General features: G+C 44.7%; 1 protein-coding gene across 2 annotated transcripts; it reads right to left on the bottom strand.

Annotated features, from left to right (window-relative positions):
* Nucleotides 1–4,416: 4,416 nt before the first annotated feature.
* Nucleotides 4,417–9,410, bottom strand: KLF1 (Kruppel like factor 1). 2 transcript variants are annotated; one of them, XM_033173690.1, is made up of 4 exons: nucleotides 9,135–9,218; nucleotides 7,747–7,862; nucleotides 5,669–6,542; nucleotides 4,417–4,802 (listed from the first exon to the last, which is right to left on the bottom strand). In XM_033173690.1, exons 3-4 carry the CDS (start codon nucleotides 6,504–6,506, stop codon nucleotides 4,627–4,629), a joined length of 1,014 nt encoding a protein of 337 aa, XP_033029581.1. In that variant the 5' UTR covers nucleotides 6,507–6,542; nucleotides 7,747–7,862; nucleotides 9,135–9,218; the 3' UTR covers nucleotides 4,417–4,626. The 2 variants fall into 2 exon arrangements, with proteins under 2 accessions (XP_033029581.1, XP_033029580.1); XM_033173689.1 differs by lacking the exon at nucleotides 7,747–7,862 and having other exon boundaries at nucleotides 9,135–9,410.
* Between the last annotated feature and the right edge of the window lie 7,248 nt (nucleotides 9,411–16,658).

Genomic DNA, 16,658 nt, shown 5'->3' with positions numbered 1-16,658 from the left:
AGTGTGTTAAAATTACATGGAAATTATGGTTTGGGGGATTAATTATGATATAAACGGTTTGCTTTCATAAATTGTGTGAGACAATTAGTGTTGCATTAAAACTCGGGCTTGTGGTTTGTTTCTTCTTAACAAGCCAGGATTGCTAGCCAGCCTTGAACCCAAATCCTGATTTGTTAGGGAGAAACAAACCTTCTCTAACCTGCTGTCCACCTGATGTTTTGGGCTACGACTCATGAAAACTGGGACATTCTAGAGCTGGACCATAAAGAAGGCTGATTGCCAAAGGAGACTCTTGAGAGTCCCATGGACTGCAAGAAGATCAAACCTATCCATTCTGAAGGGAATCAGCCCCGAGTGCTCACTGGAAGGACAGATCCTGAAGTTGAGGCTCCAGTACTTTGGCCACATGAGAAGACTCCCTGGAAACGACCCTGATGTTGGGAAAGATGGAGGGCACAAGGAGAACGGGACGACAGAGGACGAGATGGTTGGACAGTGTTCTAGAAGCTACCAACATGAGTCTGACGAAACTGTGGGAGGCAGTGGAGGACAGGAGTGCCTGGCGTGCTCTGGTCCATGGGGTCACAGAGAATTGGACACGACTAAACAACAACAGTTCTAAAGCATAGAATGTCCTTATTTTCATGCAAAATGTTGGAGGGTGTGCCTTCAGCCCCAAGGAGCATGGCCAGTGGTCAGGGATTTATAGTCCAAAACACCTGCTTCCTACTCGGCCTTTAAGCAACCGCGGAGAATAGTTGGGCTTTGTGAAGAAGGTAGGCCACAGCTCATTATCAAATGTGAACAAAAGCCAGTGATGGCTTTTGATGAGGGGTTTAGATTTGATGGCAATGCTAAGGAAACCCCACCTTAATGGTAATGAGGCAATTTGGGCTAAACCTGAGAAGGGAGGAGAACTGTTTCTAAACTATCTAGCACTGGAATGTATTGCAGGGGGCATTATTAGGCAAACAATCTGTAACCCTGGCAACCAGGTGGCTATGATACTGGTGTTATCTGAGGAAGAATTTATAGCACTGGCGATTTGGATTATGCAAAGTTTGCAGCCTTGCTTCAGAGATAATGAGATACACCTGTATGTAGATGTGACTACTTAGGGCTAAGTACGGGTTACATTAACCACATTGTTTTTAAAGCATGCTTAACGCTGGTACTTTTCTTTTGAAGAAAAAGCTGCAAGTGTGCCCCAACTCAATGTCACACTCCCCTTCTGGGCTGCTGCCCCATTGCTGATTTCCTACAAATATCACCAGAGGAGGTCTACATACATGGTTTTTAGCATTTATTTATCAGATTTTTTAAACAAAAAACCAGTAAAACTGAACTAAAGAGGGTGGCATTTTGGTTGTAATGTGGGCCCAGTGCAAAACTTGTATGCATAAGCAACAGAGGCCATGATAAACTTCCATGTGGAAGTATCCACTGTTGCAGCATTTTCAGGAACATGGATTTAGTTTGAAAACACACATTCACTGTCCTAAACACCAATGTGGGCACTCAACCCATATCTAACACACTTAAAACAGGGGTCTGCTAATTGCAAGGCACCAGCTCCCCTACAGAGAAACCATGTGCAGGCTAGCACTAGATTGGATGCTCAAGGGGGACGGGACGGGACGGGACACAGGGCTCCTGCAGAGCCATAGCTAGGTGAACTTGCGCCCCGGCAGAACCATCCAGATTGTGCCCCCTTAGCCATGGACAAATTAGCTCTTCTTTCCACCTCTTATCCAACCCCCCTCCACCCATTCAATTCACCCTCTATTTAAAACTGTTTCTTATAAGGCAATAACCAATATTTTTATTTATAGAGATATTTACATATTTTTTGCCAATTTTGCAGCCCCCCCTTCACCTGCACCCCTGGCGGGGGCCCACCTCACTACCCCCTGGCTACAGCCCTGGGCTCCTGCACCTTTAATGTGTAGAAGAGAGAATTTCAACAGGTATAGCTTGCAATACACATCCTGAAATTTTCTTTTCTAAGTAAGGGTTAAAGATTCAGGAGAAGCCCAGTGCTCTTTTTCTCCTGGCCACTATAGCACTAGATCCGGCCAATTGTTTTTTTCCACTGAATAAAATGCAGCACACTTAAAATACACACACTATATCTGAAATCACATTTTAGCAATGTAAATAAAGGTCTGTGGTTTCTTAAAGAGGGACTTTTGCCACTCAAAAATTATTCTGTTCCAGAGTGAAACTAGAAAAATTAGAGTATCGTGGAAAGGTTCATTTCTTTCAGTAATTCAACTTAAAAGGTGAAACTAATATATGAGATAGACTCATGACATGCAAAGTGAGATATGTCAAGCCTTTATTTGTTATAATTGTGATGATTATGGCGTACAGCTGATGAGAACCCCAAATTCACAATTTCAACTTTGGGGTTTTCATCAGCTGGACGCCATAATCATCACAATTATAACAAGCAAAGGCTTGACATATCTCACTTTGCATGTCATGAGTCTATCTCATATATTAAACTCCAGTAGCTAATGAAAACAATTGCTTACATAAATGGACTTTTCCACGATATTCTAATTTTACAAGTTTCACCTGTATATTGCCATATACAATATACCTCTTAGCAAAGGCCACAATGCAGCCTTCTGGCTGTGTCTCGTGACAATAGATTTATTACTCAGCAGCAGCAGCTATCACAACCACAATTTCAACTGATTTTGTTTTTGGATTCCTGCTCCCATTTTGTAGTTTGAGGACTTTTAAAATATATTGCCAGCATCATGTTGCCCTTCTAGAGCTTTCTTTACCTTCTACCTAAAGCTGCAATCCTAACACCATTTGTTTAGAAGTTGGCCCCACCGAATTCAGCGGGACTCACTTCTGAGTAGACATGATTACGATTGCACAGTTAAGTGTCTAGAGCAGGGGTAGGCAACCTAAGGCCCGGGGGCCAGATATGGCCCAATTGCCTTCTAAATCTGGCCCGTGAACGGTCCAGGAATCAGCGTGTTTTTACATGAATTAGAATGTGTCCTTTTGTTTAAAATGCATCTTTGGGTTATTTGTGGGGCCTGCCTGGTGTTTTTACATGAGTAGAATATGTGCTTTTATTTAAAATGCATCTCTGGGTTATTTGCGGGGCATAGGAATTCATTCATCCCCCCCAAAAAATATATATATAGTCCAGCCCACCATATGGTCTGAGGGACAGTGGACTGGCCCACGGCTGAAAAAGGTTGCTGACTCCTGGTCTAGAGTTCAGGCTGGGGTGAGGTGGGATAGATCCAATTTTTACACAAACCTTAATCTACTGACATGTGAAATCTGGGGCTGTGCACAACCAGGAAGGTCCATATAATCAGTTAAATTGCCCTCTAATGTGACCATAAGTTTAAAACAAAGTACCTTGTTACTTTTTTAATCAGTCCATGATAGGTGTTTACCAAACAAATTGGTAGTGAACAGGGAGAAGGTATAGCATAAGAACAAATTGTTATATGCCTACAAGCCCATCCTATTTTCAGTGCTTTTTTATTAAAAAAAATGTTTAGGGGTATTCTCATTTTCCTACTCATATTGAAAGACTGCCCCTCAATGAGGCCAAACATAAGATTCTGCGTTTCCCCCTCACCCCAAAGAAGCACTGCCTATTTTAATCTATGCAGTGGTGAAAGTTACCAATGTGGGATCCTTCTGGCCAAGTTATTCCTGGCCTTACCATTTTGGCTGCTAAAAAGGTGAGAGGACACCAGAAATTGTTTGTCTTCTAGAGGGTAAAACCCTGAGCTCTATTGCCCAGTATCTGATCCAGCAAACTGTAGAATGAACACTTTCAGTTTTCAGCACAAATGAAATATATGAGACAGCACTTTTTCCAGTCAATTAATTTTAATAAAGAAGGCTGTGGGCTTTTACCCCCTGGAGGGTACCATTACTCCACTTTCCCTTTATACAGTTAGAGAACCTGCAGGACGCAGTTGCCTCGGGGTGCCCACATCCCTTGGGTGCCAACTCAACATATGTAAGCAAGCCGTAGCTACAGGAACATTTTTTTGGGGGGGGACTGAAGACAGTGGTCTGCATGGATGACGACTGGGTCAGAAAAGCAAAATACAGGGAGAAGATTCTATTCCCCATGAGCCATTACCCTTGGGACCAAAGGATAAACCGGAACAAGCAATGGTATGATGGGAACTTTAGCCAAACAACGTCTGAAGGCCCACAGATCCCTCACCTCTGAGATATGTAGATTTCATAGAAATTAGTATATATAGAACAGTGAGAAACTTGATCCAGTTGGAGCCAGAATGTTACTCCGTCACAGTCTGATCAGCATAGAGAGAGAAGCTGCACCAGAACTCCCTAGTGCAGCCAATCCCAGCCATGTCTTTAATTGCCACTCCATTGAGATGGACATAGTTTGGGGGGAAGTGGCTGGCTGGCCAGATTAGGACTCCTGCCATGCCTAATTAGTTCCCTACCACAAATGCAGAACACAGCACTTGCGAAGGGCAAGGGGCTACAAGGAGAGAAAGGCTTACACCTGCAGTTACCCAACGACCCACCCCTACCACCCTCTTCTTCAAGACCTCCCGTTGGCCCAGAATGTCCACTGCAGCCCAGGGTTTGTGGCATCAGTTACACGTGTTTCTTCACATGGAGGGAGAGGTGATCCGAACGGGAGAAAGTGCGCTGGCAGACCTGACACTTGAATGGGCGCTGCCCAGTGTGCTTGCGAAAATGGCGAGTCAGCTCATCGGAGCGGGCAAATTTCCAAGGACACCCTTCATACAGGCATGGGTATGGCTTCTCACCTGCAAAAGACCAGCAAAAAATCACTGCAACCTTGTGCTGCTTCTGAGCCAAAAGAGGATTATACTCACATTTACTTACTTATTTCTATATTTACTTCTTACTACATTTCTACCCCACCCTTCCTCCCAAGAGCAACAAACATACAAATGATAAAACAAGTAAAAAAATCTATATACCCCCCCATGTGTTCCAATACAGATGCAGACAAGGGGAAATATCTACGTAAAATGCTTGCTGGGAGAGGCTGGGCTTCACCAGGTGCCCAAAAGAGAACAGAGCCAGAGCCCATCTAATATTTAATGGGAGGGAATCTGTGGCTTCTCAAGGAAGGCCCCACTTATTGAATACATTGCAGTAATCCAGCCTGGAGGTTTTATCAGCACATAGGTGGCAGTGTTCAAGCCATCCCAGTCCAGAAACAGCCATAGCTATCTTACTAGCCAACGCTAATAAAAAGGTTCTCCTAGCCACTGAGGTCATCAGGGCCTTTCGTGACAAAGATGGATCCAGGATCACTCCCAGACTACAAACCTGCTCATTTTGGGAGAGGTGGGGTATGATTTCATCCAAAAAAGGCAACTCACACCCACTACTGAAGAACAACTCAATCAACAGCAGTTTCCCCCTCCAGACTTGGCATGGGTCTGGGTCACTATAGTGAAACACCCCATAGTTAGATGCTGGGAGGGGGGAAACTAGAATGGAAAGCAGAGTACCCATGATGGGAATTTCTAGTGGAAAGCTGGAGTATGATTAAGGAGTGTTCAACTTGCAGGGTGATACTACTGAGGACAGCATCACTAAGGAATCCACTCCCAACCCAGGGGAGAACGTAGTTTCCCTTCGAGCGGCTCTTTTCTTTTACCTGTGTGAGTGCGAAGATGGGCCTTGAGGTGGGAGCTCTTGGTGTAAGTTTTCCCACAGTTGGGATAACTGCAGATGTGGCTGGCAGGCTGCTTACGGGATGAAGACTTGTGTCCTTTCTTAGGTTTGTCTGCGGCTTCCTTGGCAGGCAAGGGAGGCGCCGGGATGCTGTAAAGGGATGCTGTAGTAGACACAGCTGGATCCGTCTGGTAAAGCTGCAATGTGGTTTGGGTTTGGTAGTGGCCAGGGTAGGTAGGGAGACAGCTGCTCAGCAGACTGCAGTGTGGCAGCTGGGATTGCGCCGGTGGGAGCTGACTGTGAGATCCATGTTTGCTCTGCAAAGAGGGACCTGGGTGTACATAGGTGAGTTGGTAGTACTGGCCATGAACTCTCTGTTTTGGCTCTTCGTGGTGCTGTACTGTGGGAGCAAAAGCCCCAAAATCTGCCTGGGCAAGGAACTGCTGCAGATGATCACTGGACAATGCTAGGCTCTTATTTGGATCCGTCACATTCTGGGCATATCCGTGCAGGGCAGGAGGAACATAGTTCACAGAGCTATCTCCTGGTTGGAGTTTGGTGTCAAAACCTGGTGCCCAAGGAGCATCCGGCACCCCTCTGTTGGTTCTGGGTAGCCTGCCTCTCGTTCCCTCCTCAGTGGTTACTGGCAGGCAGGCAGTGGATGCTGCAGGTTGTTCCTCTTGGCCAACCCAAGTAGCACTAGCAGTGGCTGGCTCCGAGGCAGAGAAGTTTCTCATGAGGAAGTCAACATCCCAGTAGGCTTCATATTCTTGCTTGATCTGCTGAACTCCCTCAGGCTGGGGCACATCCGAGAGCCCCATAGATGAATGGCTTATAGAATCCTCCTGTTTCCACCACTGAAATGTAAGCAAACAGTACAAAAAGGTTAGGCCCTGGTGCCACAACTGGCTCCTGCTGAATAAAGCTTGCAACCGTTCCCTTCAGTTTCTTTGCTTTAAACTCGGAAGCAACTTACAAGAGCTTATAATGCGCTCCAGATTCCAGGACGGCATGGCCTGGTGCCTGCCATTAGGGCAAAAGATAATGGGCTTCTTATCAGGCCTCCCGCACAAGCTACAATTCTGCATCAGGGATACGCAGGACCCTAGCTATCTCTACAGGGAGCTCAAAGATAGGCAACAAAAATGTTCACCAGAATATTTTGAGCCCCGGGTAAAAACCGTGGAGCAAATGTTTCTTGCAGCTCCTGTCTTCTAGTGCTCTCAAACCCACCTACCAGGATCACATCCCACAGCACTGTACCGCTGTTGTATGGCTGGATGTACAATAAATTTAGATCAGGATCAGGAAGCAGAACTGAGAGGTGTCCTTGCAATGCCAAGTGCCAAAGACCTAGCACACAGGAATCTTGGTTATAAGACAGGCATAGGCAAACTCCGACCCTCCAGATGTTTTGAGACTACAATTACCATCATCCCTGACCACTGGTCCTGTTAGCTAGGGATCATGGGAACTGTAGTTCCAAAACATCTGGAGGGCTGGAGTTTGGCTATGCCTGTTATAAGAGCTCTCTCCTCTAAACACAAGCCTCCCTCCTCCATCTGCCCATGAACACCTCTGGGACGGAAGACCTCTTGCAATCATGTGATCCTCTGTGGAGGATCCAAAATGAATCACCATCCATACTTGTGTAAGGTAGGTTAGTAGTCTTATTTTTGGACTGCAGAAGGGGTGGAGAGCAAAACAAAACTGTAGCTTGCTTCGCCACACCTGGCTCAGTCAGAGATCTGAACCAAGGGTACCCCATCCCTAGTAGTTTGTCAGTTTACCTGGCACAGTGGCAGCCTTCACAAGTTTCTCTCAAAATCCAGGCCCCACCATAGTTAAAGTCAAGAAACAGGTGTACAGTGATTTATAAAAACAAGCAACCACTATAGATTACAAGTTTTTCCCAAGTCATAATTTCAGAGCATTGATTAGGTACACATTTCTGAAGAAAATTTAGGGTGTTTATAAGGGAGGGGCAAAAGAGAAAACGTTTGCAGAAAAGAAGGTATGCAGAAAAGAAGACTTTGCAGAAAAGAAGGTATGCTATCTTACCCATTTCACATGAATGACAAAATTAAAATCTTAAAATAAGGGAAGCCCCACATATATCACCAGTCTCCTGAGGGACACTGCTTTCTTCACACGAGAAGGCATTTATACTGCTGATTCTACACAGTGAAAGGGGAAATACATTGGCAGAGTGAGCATGTTCTTAGAAACACATGGAAATTCAATTCTACCCTAATTGCACAAAAAATATTATAAAATGAAGATCCCTGCCTGGAGGAGCTCACATTCTAAACTCAGAATAGGAACTGGGGCAGGAAGGAAAGTTGGGGAGACATGTAAGGGTAGCAGGCATGTTTTGTCCGGAGAAGATGAAGACTGCTATCACCTATTTCTTAAAATATCTGAAGGGCTGTAAGAAAGAAGACAGAGCAGACCTGTGTCTAGAACCAATAGGTGAAAATTGGAGGTAGGCAGAAACTTCCCAACAGTAAGAAAAGCGGAACAGGCTGCCTCAAGAGATGGCTGGGTTCTCCTTCACTGGAGGAGAAGCAGGATAGAAACCAGACAGAGATGCTGTAATTTTCCTTTGACTGAGCAACCAATTGGAGCTTATTGTTTCCAAAGTGCCTTCTAGATCTAGGATTCTATGACTGTGTTTATAAACAACATAATGGCTTTTATTTAGCAGGTATGCATGTGCAACTTTTAAAGCTGTCCTAGAAGCCTAGCATATGTACAGGCATATGCATATTACAAGGAAACATACATGGCTGTTTCAGAAAGAGTGCCTTGCTAAAAGCATGAAAACCAAGTTTTACACACACTTTAAAAAAAAAACAACAACCTCTTCCTTTTGCCATCTTTTAACACGTTAGGCAGAATTCAGAAGTGGTTTAAAAAACAACACATCTGCATTTTTATTTCACAAAATTTAAGTGGCTGAGTTGCAAGAAACGAAGGTCTCCCCACTCCCCACATACAGGACCAGACGGGGGACGGGACAAACCAACAAATGAAAGGTCATCATCATTCCCACTCACAACCCACCCGCTTGTGTACAGAAACACCATCGTGTTAACAATTCATATTATGCTGCAGGACACAAGTCAACAATAGAGTAGAAAAAGCAGAAGACAAGTTTCTCCATCTAGAACCTTGACATTTGAAGTGGATCTCGCTAAAAACAGCCTGAGGTTATTAGTCTAAAGAGGACCGTGAAGTTAGGCAGAATTCAGAAGTGGTTTTTTGGGGGGGGGGGGAAGCAAAATGCAACACATCAATTCAGGGCAGATATTTTACAATGCTAAGAAGCATCCTAGGGCCAAGCCAGAGACCGGTTAACACCCCTCACCCCCTCCACCCCCGGTTTTAATTCCCAACCCTCGGCAAAGGACACAGCCGACAGGACACCTTAAACCCCTGCTCCTCACCTGGATAATTTCAGATTGCACGTCCTGCAAGTGGTTGAACCCAGCTGAGGATATTACAGTCTCCACAAATGCCATGACCTGCAAATAATAACCAACTAGAAGACAAGAACGCAAAATTTCGGAGGTGAGGACTAAATCTTCTGGCAACTCCTGACTCGCCCTTGGTCCAGGAGCGCACCTTTCTTCTCATTCACCTAAACCCTACAGCTTCTCCTCTTTTTTTCCCCAAAATAAAAACTTTGTATTCTAGGTCTTACTAATAACCCTTTCCTCTTCTTAATTCTTTCTCTCATTTGCCAGTTTGGAGGGAGTGGAGAAGATTAAATGGGTCTATCTGCACCAATCAGAAGCAAGGTGGGTGGGGCTGCCTAAGGAACAAGGCAGAGTTGGGTTAATGGTATTGGGTTAATGGCTATTTTGCTACGCGGTTATTGGTGATTTTCTTTAAATATCTGTTTGGTGAAAGTCATGCTCATGTTTACACAGAAATACATGTAATCATTTTAATTGGGCTTACTTCGAAGTAAGTGTGTATAGGGTTGCAGCCTACTAGAAAAACTGGGATTTAAGTTTGTGTCTGTCCCATGTAACTCAGTGTGGCCAGGTGGTTTTAAATCCAAATGATCCAGCTCAGTTAGATGGTAGATCCCACTGCAAACTAATCACAAATTTATGTTTTACACATTGGGATGTGTAAATATTAACCCCGAGGCATCTGAAACAATTAAGAAAGTTGTGGCACTTTAAAGTCTAGCAGTTTTTATTCTCCCCACCCCACCCCACTGAAAGCTGCAGTTCCAAACACAGAGACTTCCGAGTAAACTTGCTTTACAACCTTATGCCTGTTTACTCAGAAGTAAGTCCCATTAACTTTCATGGGGTTTACTCAGAAAAGTGAGCAACCTTATAATGCACAGGTGAAAAGAATGAGGGAAACATCCTGAGGCATGTAACCAGATTTAATAAAGGCATGTAACTTTTAAAAAGTAGAAAATTCTTTCCAGTAGCACCTTAGAGACCAACTGAGTTTGTTCTTGGTATGAGCTTTCGTGTGCATGCACACTTCTTACAAGTGTGCATGCACACGAAAGCTCATACCAAGAACAAACTCAGTTGGTCTCTAAGGTGCTACTGGAAAGTATTTTCTATTTTGTTTTAAAAAGTAATAATCCAGGATTCCCTGTTCTAAATACCGTGTTTCTCCTAAAATAAGACACCATCTTATATATTTCCCCCCCTCAATAAAACACAGTATGGCTTATTTTCAGGGGATGTCTTATTTTAACCACGTCACATCGGTACGCTGCATAGCCACGCCTCTCCAGGCTGTTTTAATGGGAGGTGCCGCGTCACTATGGCTTATTTTCAGGGAGCGGCTTATATTTTGCAAATGCATAGAAATCCTGCTATGGCTTATTTTATGGCTATGTCTTATTTTAGGAGAAACACGGTACTAAAGCATTCTTTTTGAGAGAAAAAAATAAATTTATTCTTAGACTAGGAACTTGCTAAGGCTCATCAAGAGGGAAATAATATGGAATTCTCAGTTTGTGCTCCCAAATAAGGTGAGCATACTTGGCCAAAGGAATTTAAAGGTGTGGCTGCAGGGTTAAACTGCTGACCTGCTAGTTATCAAAATGTTCAACTCCATTCATTTGGTTCTGAATAGAAACAATGGTTTCCTTTGCCACTGTTGTATTGTTTCCTGGATCTCCTTGCTTATTTTGAATAGGCCTTAGATCTAATTGAATTGTTAATTTCTATACTTTTTGTATTTCATTTTACTACAGGTGTGAGGAACCTTTGACCCTCCAGCTGAACTGCAGATCCCAAACTCCCAGGCTATTGGTCCAGAGGCTAATGGAAGTCGTTATTCAGCAATGCCTGGAGGGCCAAAGATTCCCCATCTTTATTTATTACTTTAAACACTCCGCAGAGCCCCTTACCATCATGCATATAGGCCTGTAACTGAGGTTTATACTTCCTAGACTCTGGTTTATTAAAAGCTTATTCCACAAATGAAACTGCACAGATGTTTTGTGTGTGGACTGTCACATATTTCTGCATTGTTTGCATAAGTCAGAGGTGGGAAACTTGTGGTCCTCCATATATTGTCGGACTCACATCAACTCCAGCTATTGGTAAAGGATGAATAAAATTGTAGCCTAGCAACAACTGAAGGGCTAGGAGTGGCATGGCACCATTTTGAGCAGAAAACCCAACTGTACCTGTGCAATGTTTCAAGATGAAAAATATATTAATATTAAGCATAAGAAGAGGGGTTTTTTTCCTGCTTGTAGTGTAGCTTCTAGAATAAAGGATTTTCATTAGCAGGTAACAGTAGGAATTGAGTCCTTTGTTTTAGAGGAATAGGGCAGGACTAAGAATAAAGAGCGACTAGCATGAGTTTGGCCAAACTGCGGGAGGCAGTGAAAGATAGGCGTGCCTGGCATGCTCTGGTCCATGGGGTCATGAAGAGTCGGACACGACTGAACGACTGAACAACAAGAACAAAGACATGGGTGGCACTGTGGTCTAAACCACTGAGCCTAGGGCTTGCCGATCGGAAGGTCAGTGGTTCGAATCCCCACAATGGGGTGAGCTCCCATTGCTTGGTCCCAGTTCTTGCCCACCTAGCAGTTCAAAAGCACGTCAAAATGCAAGTAACCAAATCCTACATACACTAAGGAAAATAGAAACATCGCCTCCCCATCCCACCCACCTCCTTCCCCCTCTCTGCCTAATGTCTCAACAACCAAAATTGATCTGTAGAAATGTTACATGGAAAAATGTGAGAGACATTTTGTAAACCAATAAAATCTTTAATTTTAAAAAAATGCAAGTAGATAAATAGGTACCGCTCCAGCGGGAAGGTAAACAGTGTTTCCGTGCGCTGCTCTGATTCGCCAGAAGCAGCTTAGTCATGCTGGCCACATGACCTGGAAGCTGTACGTCGGCTCCCTCGGCCAGTAAAGCGAGATGAGCGCCGCAACCCCAGAGTCGATCGTGACTGGACCTAACGGTCAGCGGTCCCTTTACCTTTAAGAACAAAGAAACCGGAAGCAGCTGCCTCAGGTAGAAGCAACAGCAGTGACTGACCACTCTGTGCAGACATCCTTGAAATGAGCAACTGTGCAAGATTTGCTGAGGGTCGTGCCCCATCTTAATTTATTTGATTGTTCTGTTTCTGGCGTAAAAATCACTTGCACCAACCCTGACTGGTAGTCACAAGTGTTCACTGCCTTGGGCCACAGCTCCTTCCTTTCCTTGCATCGTTTATTCCAGGGGTGGCCAACTCCCAAGAGACTGGCAGTGATCTACTCCCTTTTGCGGGGTTCAGGTCGAAGTTGAGCTTTTTTTTAGGAAGGAGGAAGACCCATTTTTAGGGGGTTCGGGTCAAAGTTGTTGAGTTTTTTCAGGGAGGAGGTAAAATGTTGAGCTTTTTTTTAGGAGAGCCACAGTTGTTCAGCTTCTTTGGGGGGAGCCAATGATGTACCAGTGATCTACTGCAGACGTCCAGTGATCTACCAGTAGATCATGATCTACCTATTGGACGTGCCTGGTTTATTCTATCACCATCAGGTTGGGCACTGTCTTCCTTTTGGGAGAAAGCAGGTGCTGAGCAATTCCACCTTCTCTCTGTCGCCCAATAGCATTGCCCCATCAATGATACAGGCTTTTCCTTCTTTCTCTTTCTTTCTTTCTTTCTTTCTTTCTTTCTTTCTTTCTTTCTTTCTTTCTTTCTTTCTTTCTTTCTTTCTTTTTTTACATTTTAGTTAGGGACTTGTGGGAAAGGCAACTTTGGGTCCCCCTCTCCAAACCTGCCCAAGTGCTCAGTTGAAAGCCATCCAGTAAACCTGAGTAGCTTGGAACCTGGGATGATTTACCAGCCTCTTCCCCCAAATAAGTCTCTTTTTGTTTTTCCTGCCTTGCGCTGGAATAAGAGGTAAGCTCTGGCTTTTCTCTGCCCTGCTTTTCTCATTCTCTAAGTCTCCTTCTCTAGCTATTTAACTATTCTACTTGCAGTCCTACTGTTTCTATCCCTCCCTCTCTAACCCCTTTTCAGCTCTCTCTGGGTCTACCTCATGCCCATCACCTGCCCCTCTTCATACAGTATTTGCATTTAGAGCCCTCCATTCCTAACCCCAAGGTTGCCAGTCCCATTTGCAGGCTGCCTATACAGTCAATCTTTCGTTTTCATCACCCCACTCAGCCTTTACTATATAACAAGTCAAACACTCTTCGATTTGCTGTGTTGGCCAATTGATACTTCACCCGTGTATAACTTGTTTCGTGGTGCCCTCTAAACTTGAGCAAAAGCCTGGCCAAAATAGATGTGCTTGCTGGGTACAGATGTTTATCAGCAACTCTGTACACATGTAGATACGGTAATCCACTCAGCCTGGCAACTGAGGAGTGATAAGGGCTAGCCTGAGGTATACAGTAATGGAGAATGCCAATGCTATGAAAGAATGTCTCCTCCTTTAAACTGGTGTGTGCTTTTAATATGTTGATAGGCAGAAAATCAACACCTCCAGATTTGACCATCATGCAAATGCAGCAACTGTGTGCTAAAAAAAATTCTTTGTGTTGTGCAATAATTAACAGCAGAGAGCTTCACTGCTTATATACTCAGTTTCTGGCAATATACAACCCCATCTCATTATATTAATATCTGTGAGCTACTGGTAGAGATTGCCCTATCCTGCTCTAGAGTTTCTCTTCTTCAGGAGCTCGTGGGCTCAGATATTTTCCAAACAAGCGCCTTTGTGGAATATCTCTGATCCCTGCTTTGAAGTGTCAGAAGAAATTGGAGCAGAGCAACCCCATTTTGCTTCCAAGCCTGTTCAGCCCGGGCTTCAGATCTTTTTTAATCTTCAGACCTCACCATGTTGAAGTTTGGCAGCATAACTCTGCCTGCAAGGCTTATCTCCACACAGGAGCAATTTATCCCTCCTCTCTCTCCACACTAGCTTTAATATCACAACAGCTTGCTACCAGGCCCTTCTGAGGCATCCAGATATAAGCCTAGAGCAAGCTGGTAACCCAAGATCTTGGTTTTCTCTTAAAGCAACCTGCAGAAGTCTTTCCAGGGGAATGCTAGTCTGCTGCAATATATTACCCAGGAGTGCATCTTCTGGACTCAGTTTGCTTTCTAGAGTCATTGTGCTCAGCAGATATTATTCTGGGGCTCTCTCATAATGTAAGTTTAGTCATGGACACTGTCCATTCTCTACCTGTACATTAGGTACTACTATTATTACTATTACTGTTTAATATTTCTTACCTGTGCTTCACCATGAGGTCCCAGGGTGGGTTACAACAACTTAATTAAAACCAGTTTAAAACAAATTAGTGAGCAGAATAGGACAGGCCTTAGAAATACATATCTCAGGTGGGTCCGAAGGGCTGCTTTGCAAGCATGATTGAAATCAAATAAGTGTTTACAAAGAACTTACAAGTGGTATAGTTAGACGGATGCAGCAAAGAACTTCCAATAAATGCTTGGAAATAGACTTTGTGAGAAAGAGTATGTCTGCATTTTTGCTATTGGCCTGTCTGTTTCATGTAATAACTGGTGCTTAAAAACAAACCAACCTACATGTTATCTCCCACACCTTCTGTGCTACCATAGAAACAACCAGCTAGTAAAACTCCTAGAAGAAGTCAATGGGCCAAAGACTCGCCCAGCTAGATGCAACTTCATCCTAAGGGCAAGAGAACAATAGGCCAGCTTTTGAGAGCCAGTGTGATGCAGTGGTTAGAGTATTGGACTAGTCAGGGATCAGCAAACTTTTTCAGCAGGGGGCCGGTCCACTGTCCCTCAGACCCTGTGGGGGGCCGGACTATATTTTTTGGGGGGGTGAACGAATTCCTATGTCCCACAAATTCAACGGTAGAAGCTGTGGGGAGGCAGGCAAAAACGGGGTCTCCTTCCACTATGGGGGGGGGGGGGATGGAGAGGAGCCAGGCGTGAGTCCAACAGGAGAAGCTGTAGGGAGACAGGCGAAAAGCAGGCGGGAGTTCAACGGGAGAAGCTGTGGGGAGGCAGACAAAAATGGGAAAGACAGAGATGAGGCAGGCAGAAGTTCAATGGGAAAAGCTGTGGGGAGGGAGGCGATATCTCCACAGAATTACAAACGTGCGCTTTCTTTTTTCTATCTTCCTTTTCCATTGAACCAAATGAGCCACTGCAATGCATGGCCGGGTACAGCTAGTTTTAAATAAAAGGACACATTCTACTCATGTAAAAACACGCTGATTCCCGGACTGTCCGCGGGCCGGATTTAGAAGACGATTAGGCCGGATCTGGCCCCCGGGCCTTAGTTTCCCTACCCATGGACTAGGACCACGGAGACCCAGGTATAAATGCCCATCCTTCAGCATGAAGCATTTTGCCATTGTAGGCAGTGGCAGCGGGGAAGGCAATAGGTGGCATGGGAGAAGCCACAGCAGGGCTGGCAGCCATGCAACGGTGAGGGCTAGAGCCTGCCACCTGAAGCAAATGGCTTTACCTCAACTTTTGCAAGGACCACCAGTGACCTTCAGTATATAACTTGGTGGCTGAATAGTACCATCTCCTCCTCCCTGTCCCCATCCCTTCCTGCCCTAACCGCAGAAGAGGTCAGCGCTAGGTCCTTAACATTGCTGGCAATTGTGAAATCAGGGCACACCATTAGCCACGCTGGCAAACACTACAGAATAGGACCAGGGTTCACATTGTCAGCTTCTGCTGGGATGACGTTTTCCATCACAAAGAGTGTGCCCAGTGCACATGCGCTCCCCGGCCCATGCTTTTAAAAAGTTATCCACAGTGCAAAATGTGGCAATTGTTGCCTTAAGTGAGGATGTGAAACCGAATGAAATAATATAGCAATACCGCTCCTCCTGAACGCTGACTGTCCTAGAAAAGCAATATCCAAACTTCAAACGAAAGAAAGGTGAATGTAAAAAAAATTCAGACCAATCCCATCACCATAGCTGTCAAGTTTCAGAACTGAAAATAAGGGATTAGCACCCTCACCCATCCCAGGGACAGTCTACGGTTCTCAGGGACAGTCCACGCCACAGTAATCCCCCCAGGCTACAAATTAATTTACACCAGGAAAGAGAAATCAGGGCAGAGAAAAGAAAGCACTTATTCACGCAACACACAGTTAACCTCTGGAAATCCCTGCCACAGGGAGCAGCGATGGCCACCAACTTGGATGGCTTTAGAAAAGGATTAGGCAAATTCATGCAGGAGAAGAGGACCACTGATGGCTTCTGGCCAGGTTGGCTCTGCCCTGCCTCCAGTGAGGGGCAGCAATGCTTAATCTGAGCACATGTTGCCGAGAAACATTCGTCTATTTTAGATTCTTCTTTATATATCTGTCTGTTTGTTGTTAGGTATTTATATTCCACCTTTTTCTCCAAGGAGCTCCCTGGTCCTAGTCCTCATTTAATCCCCACAACAGTCTTGTGAGGTAGGCAGGCAGGGCTGAGAAATGCAGGGCCCCAAGGAGTCTCCGGACTCCAACTCTC

Source organism: Lacerta agilis, chromosome 16 (genome assembly GCF_009819535.1).
Source record: "Lacerta agilis isolate rLacAgi1 chromosome 16, rLacAgi1.pri, whole genome shotgun sequence".
Classification (NCBI taxonomy): Eukaryota; Metazoa; Chordata; class Lepidosauria; order Squamata; family Lacertidae; genus Lacerta; species Lacerta agilis.
Note: the sequence above shows the minus strand (reverse complement) of the source record. Positions and strands in the feature narration are given on the sequence as shown.

What these genes read in the sequence shown, in the direction of transcription:
- KLF1 (XM_033173689.1), bottom strand. Translation starts at nt 9,209, where the DNA reads ATGGCATTTGTGGAGACTGTAATATCCTCAGCTGGGTTCAACCACTTG. An exon ending in TGCAATCTGAAATTATCCAG is followed by an intron (nt 6,543 to 9,134) that starts GTGAGGAGCAGG and finishes CTTACATTTCAG; the next exon opens with TGGTGGAAACAGGAGGATTC. An exon ending in CCATCTTCGCACTCACACAG is followed by an intron (nt 4,803 to 5,668) that starts GTAAAAGAAAAG and finishes GGTCTTTTGCAG; the next exon opens with GTGAGAAGCCATACCCATGC.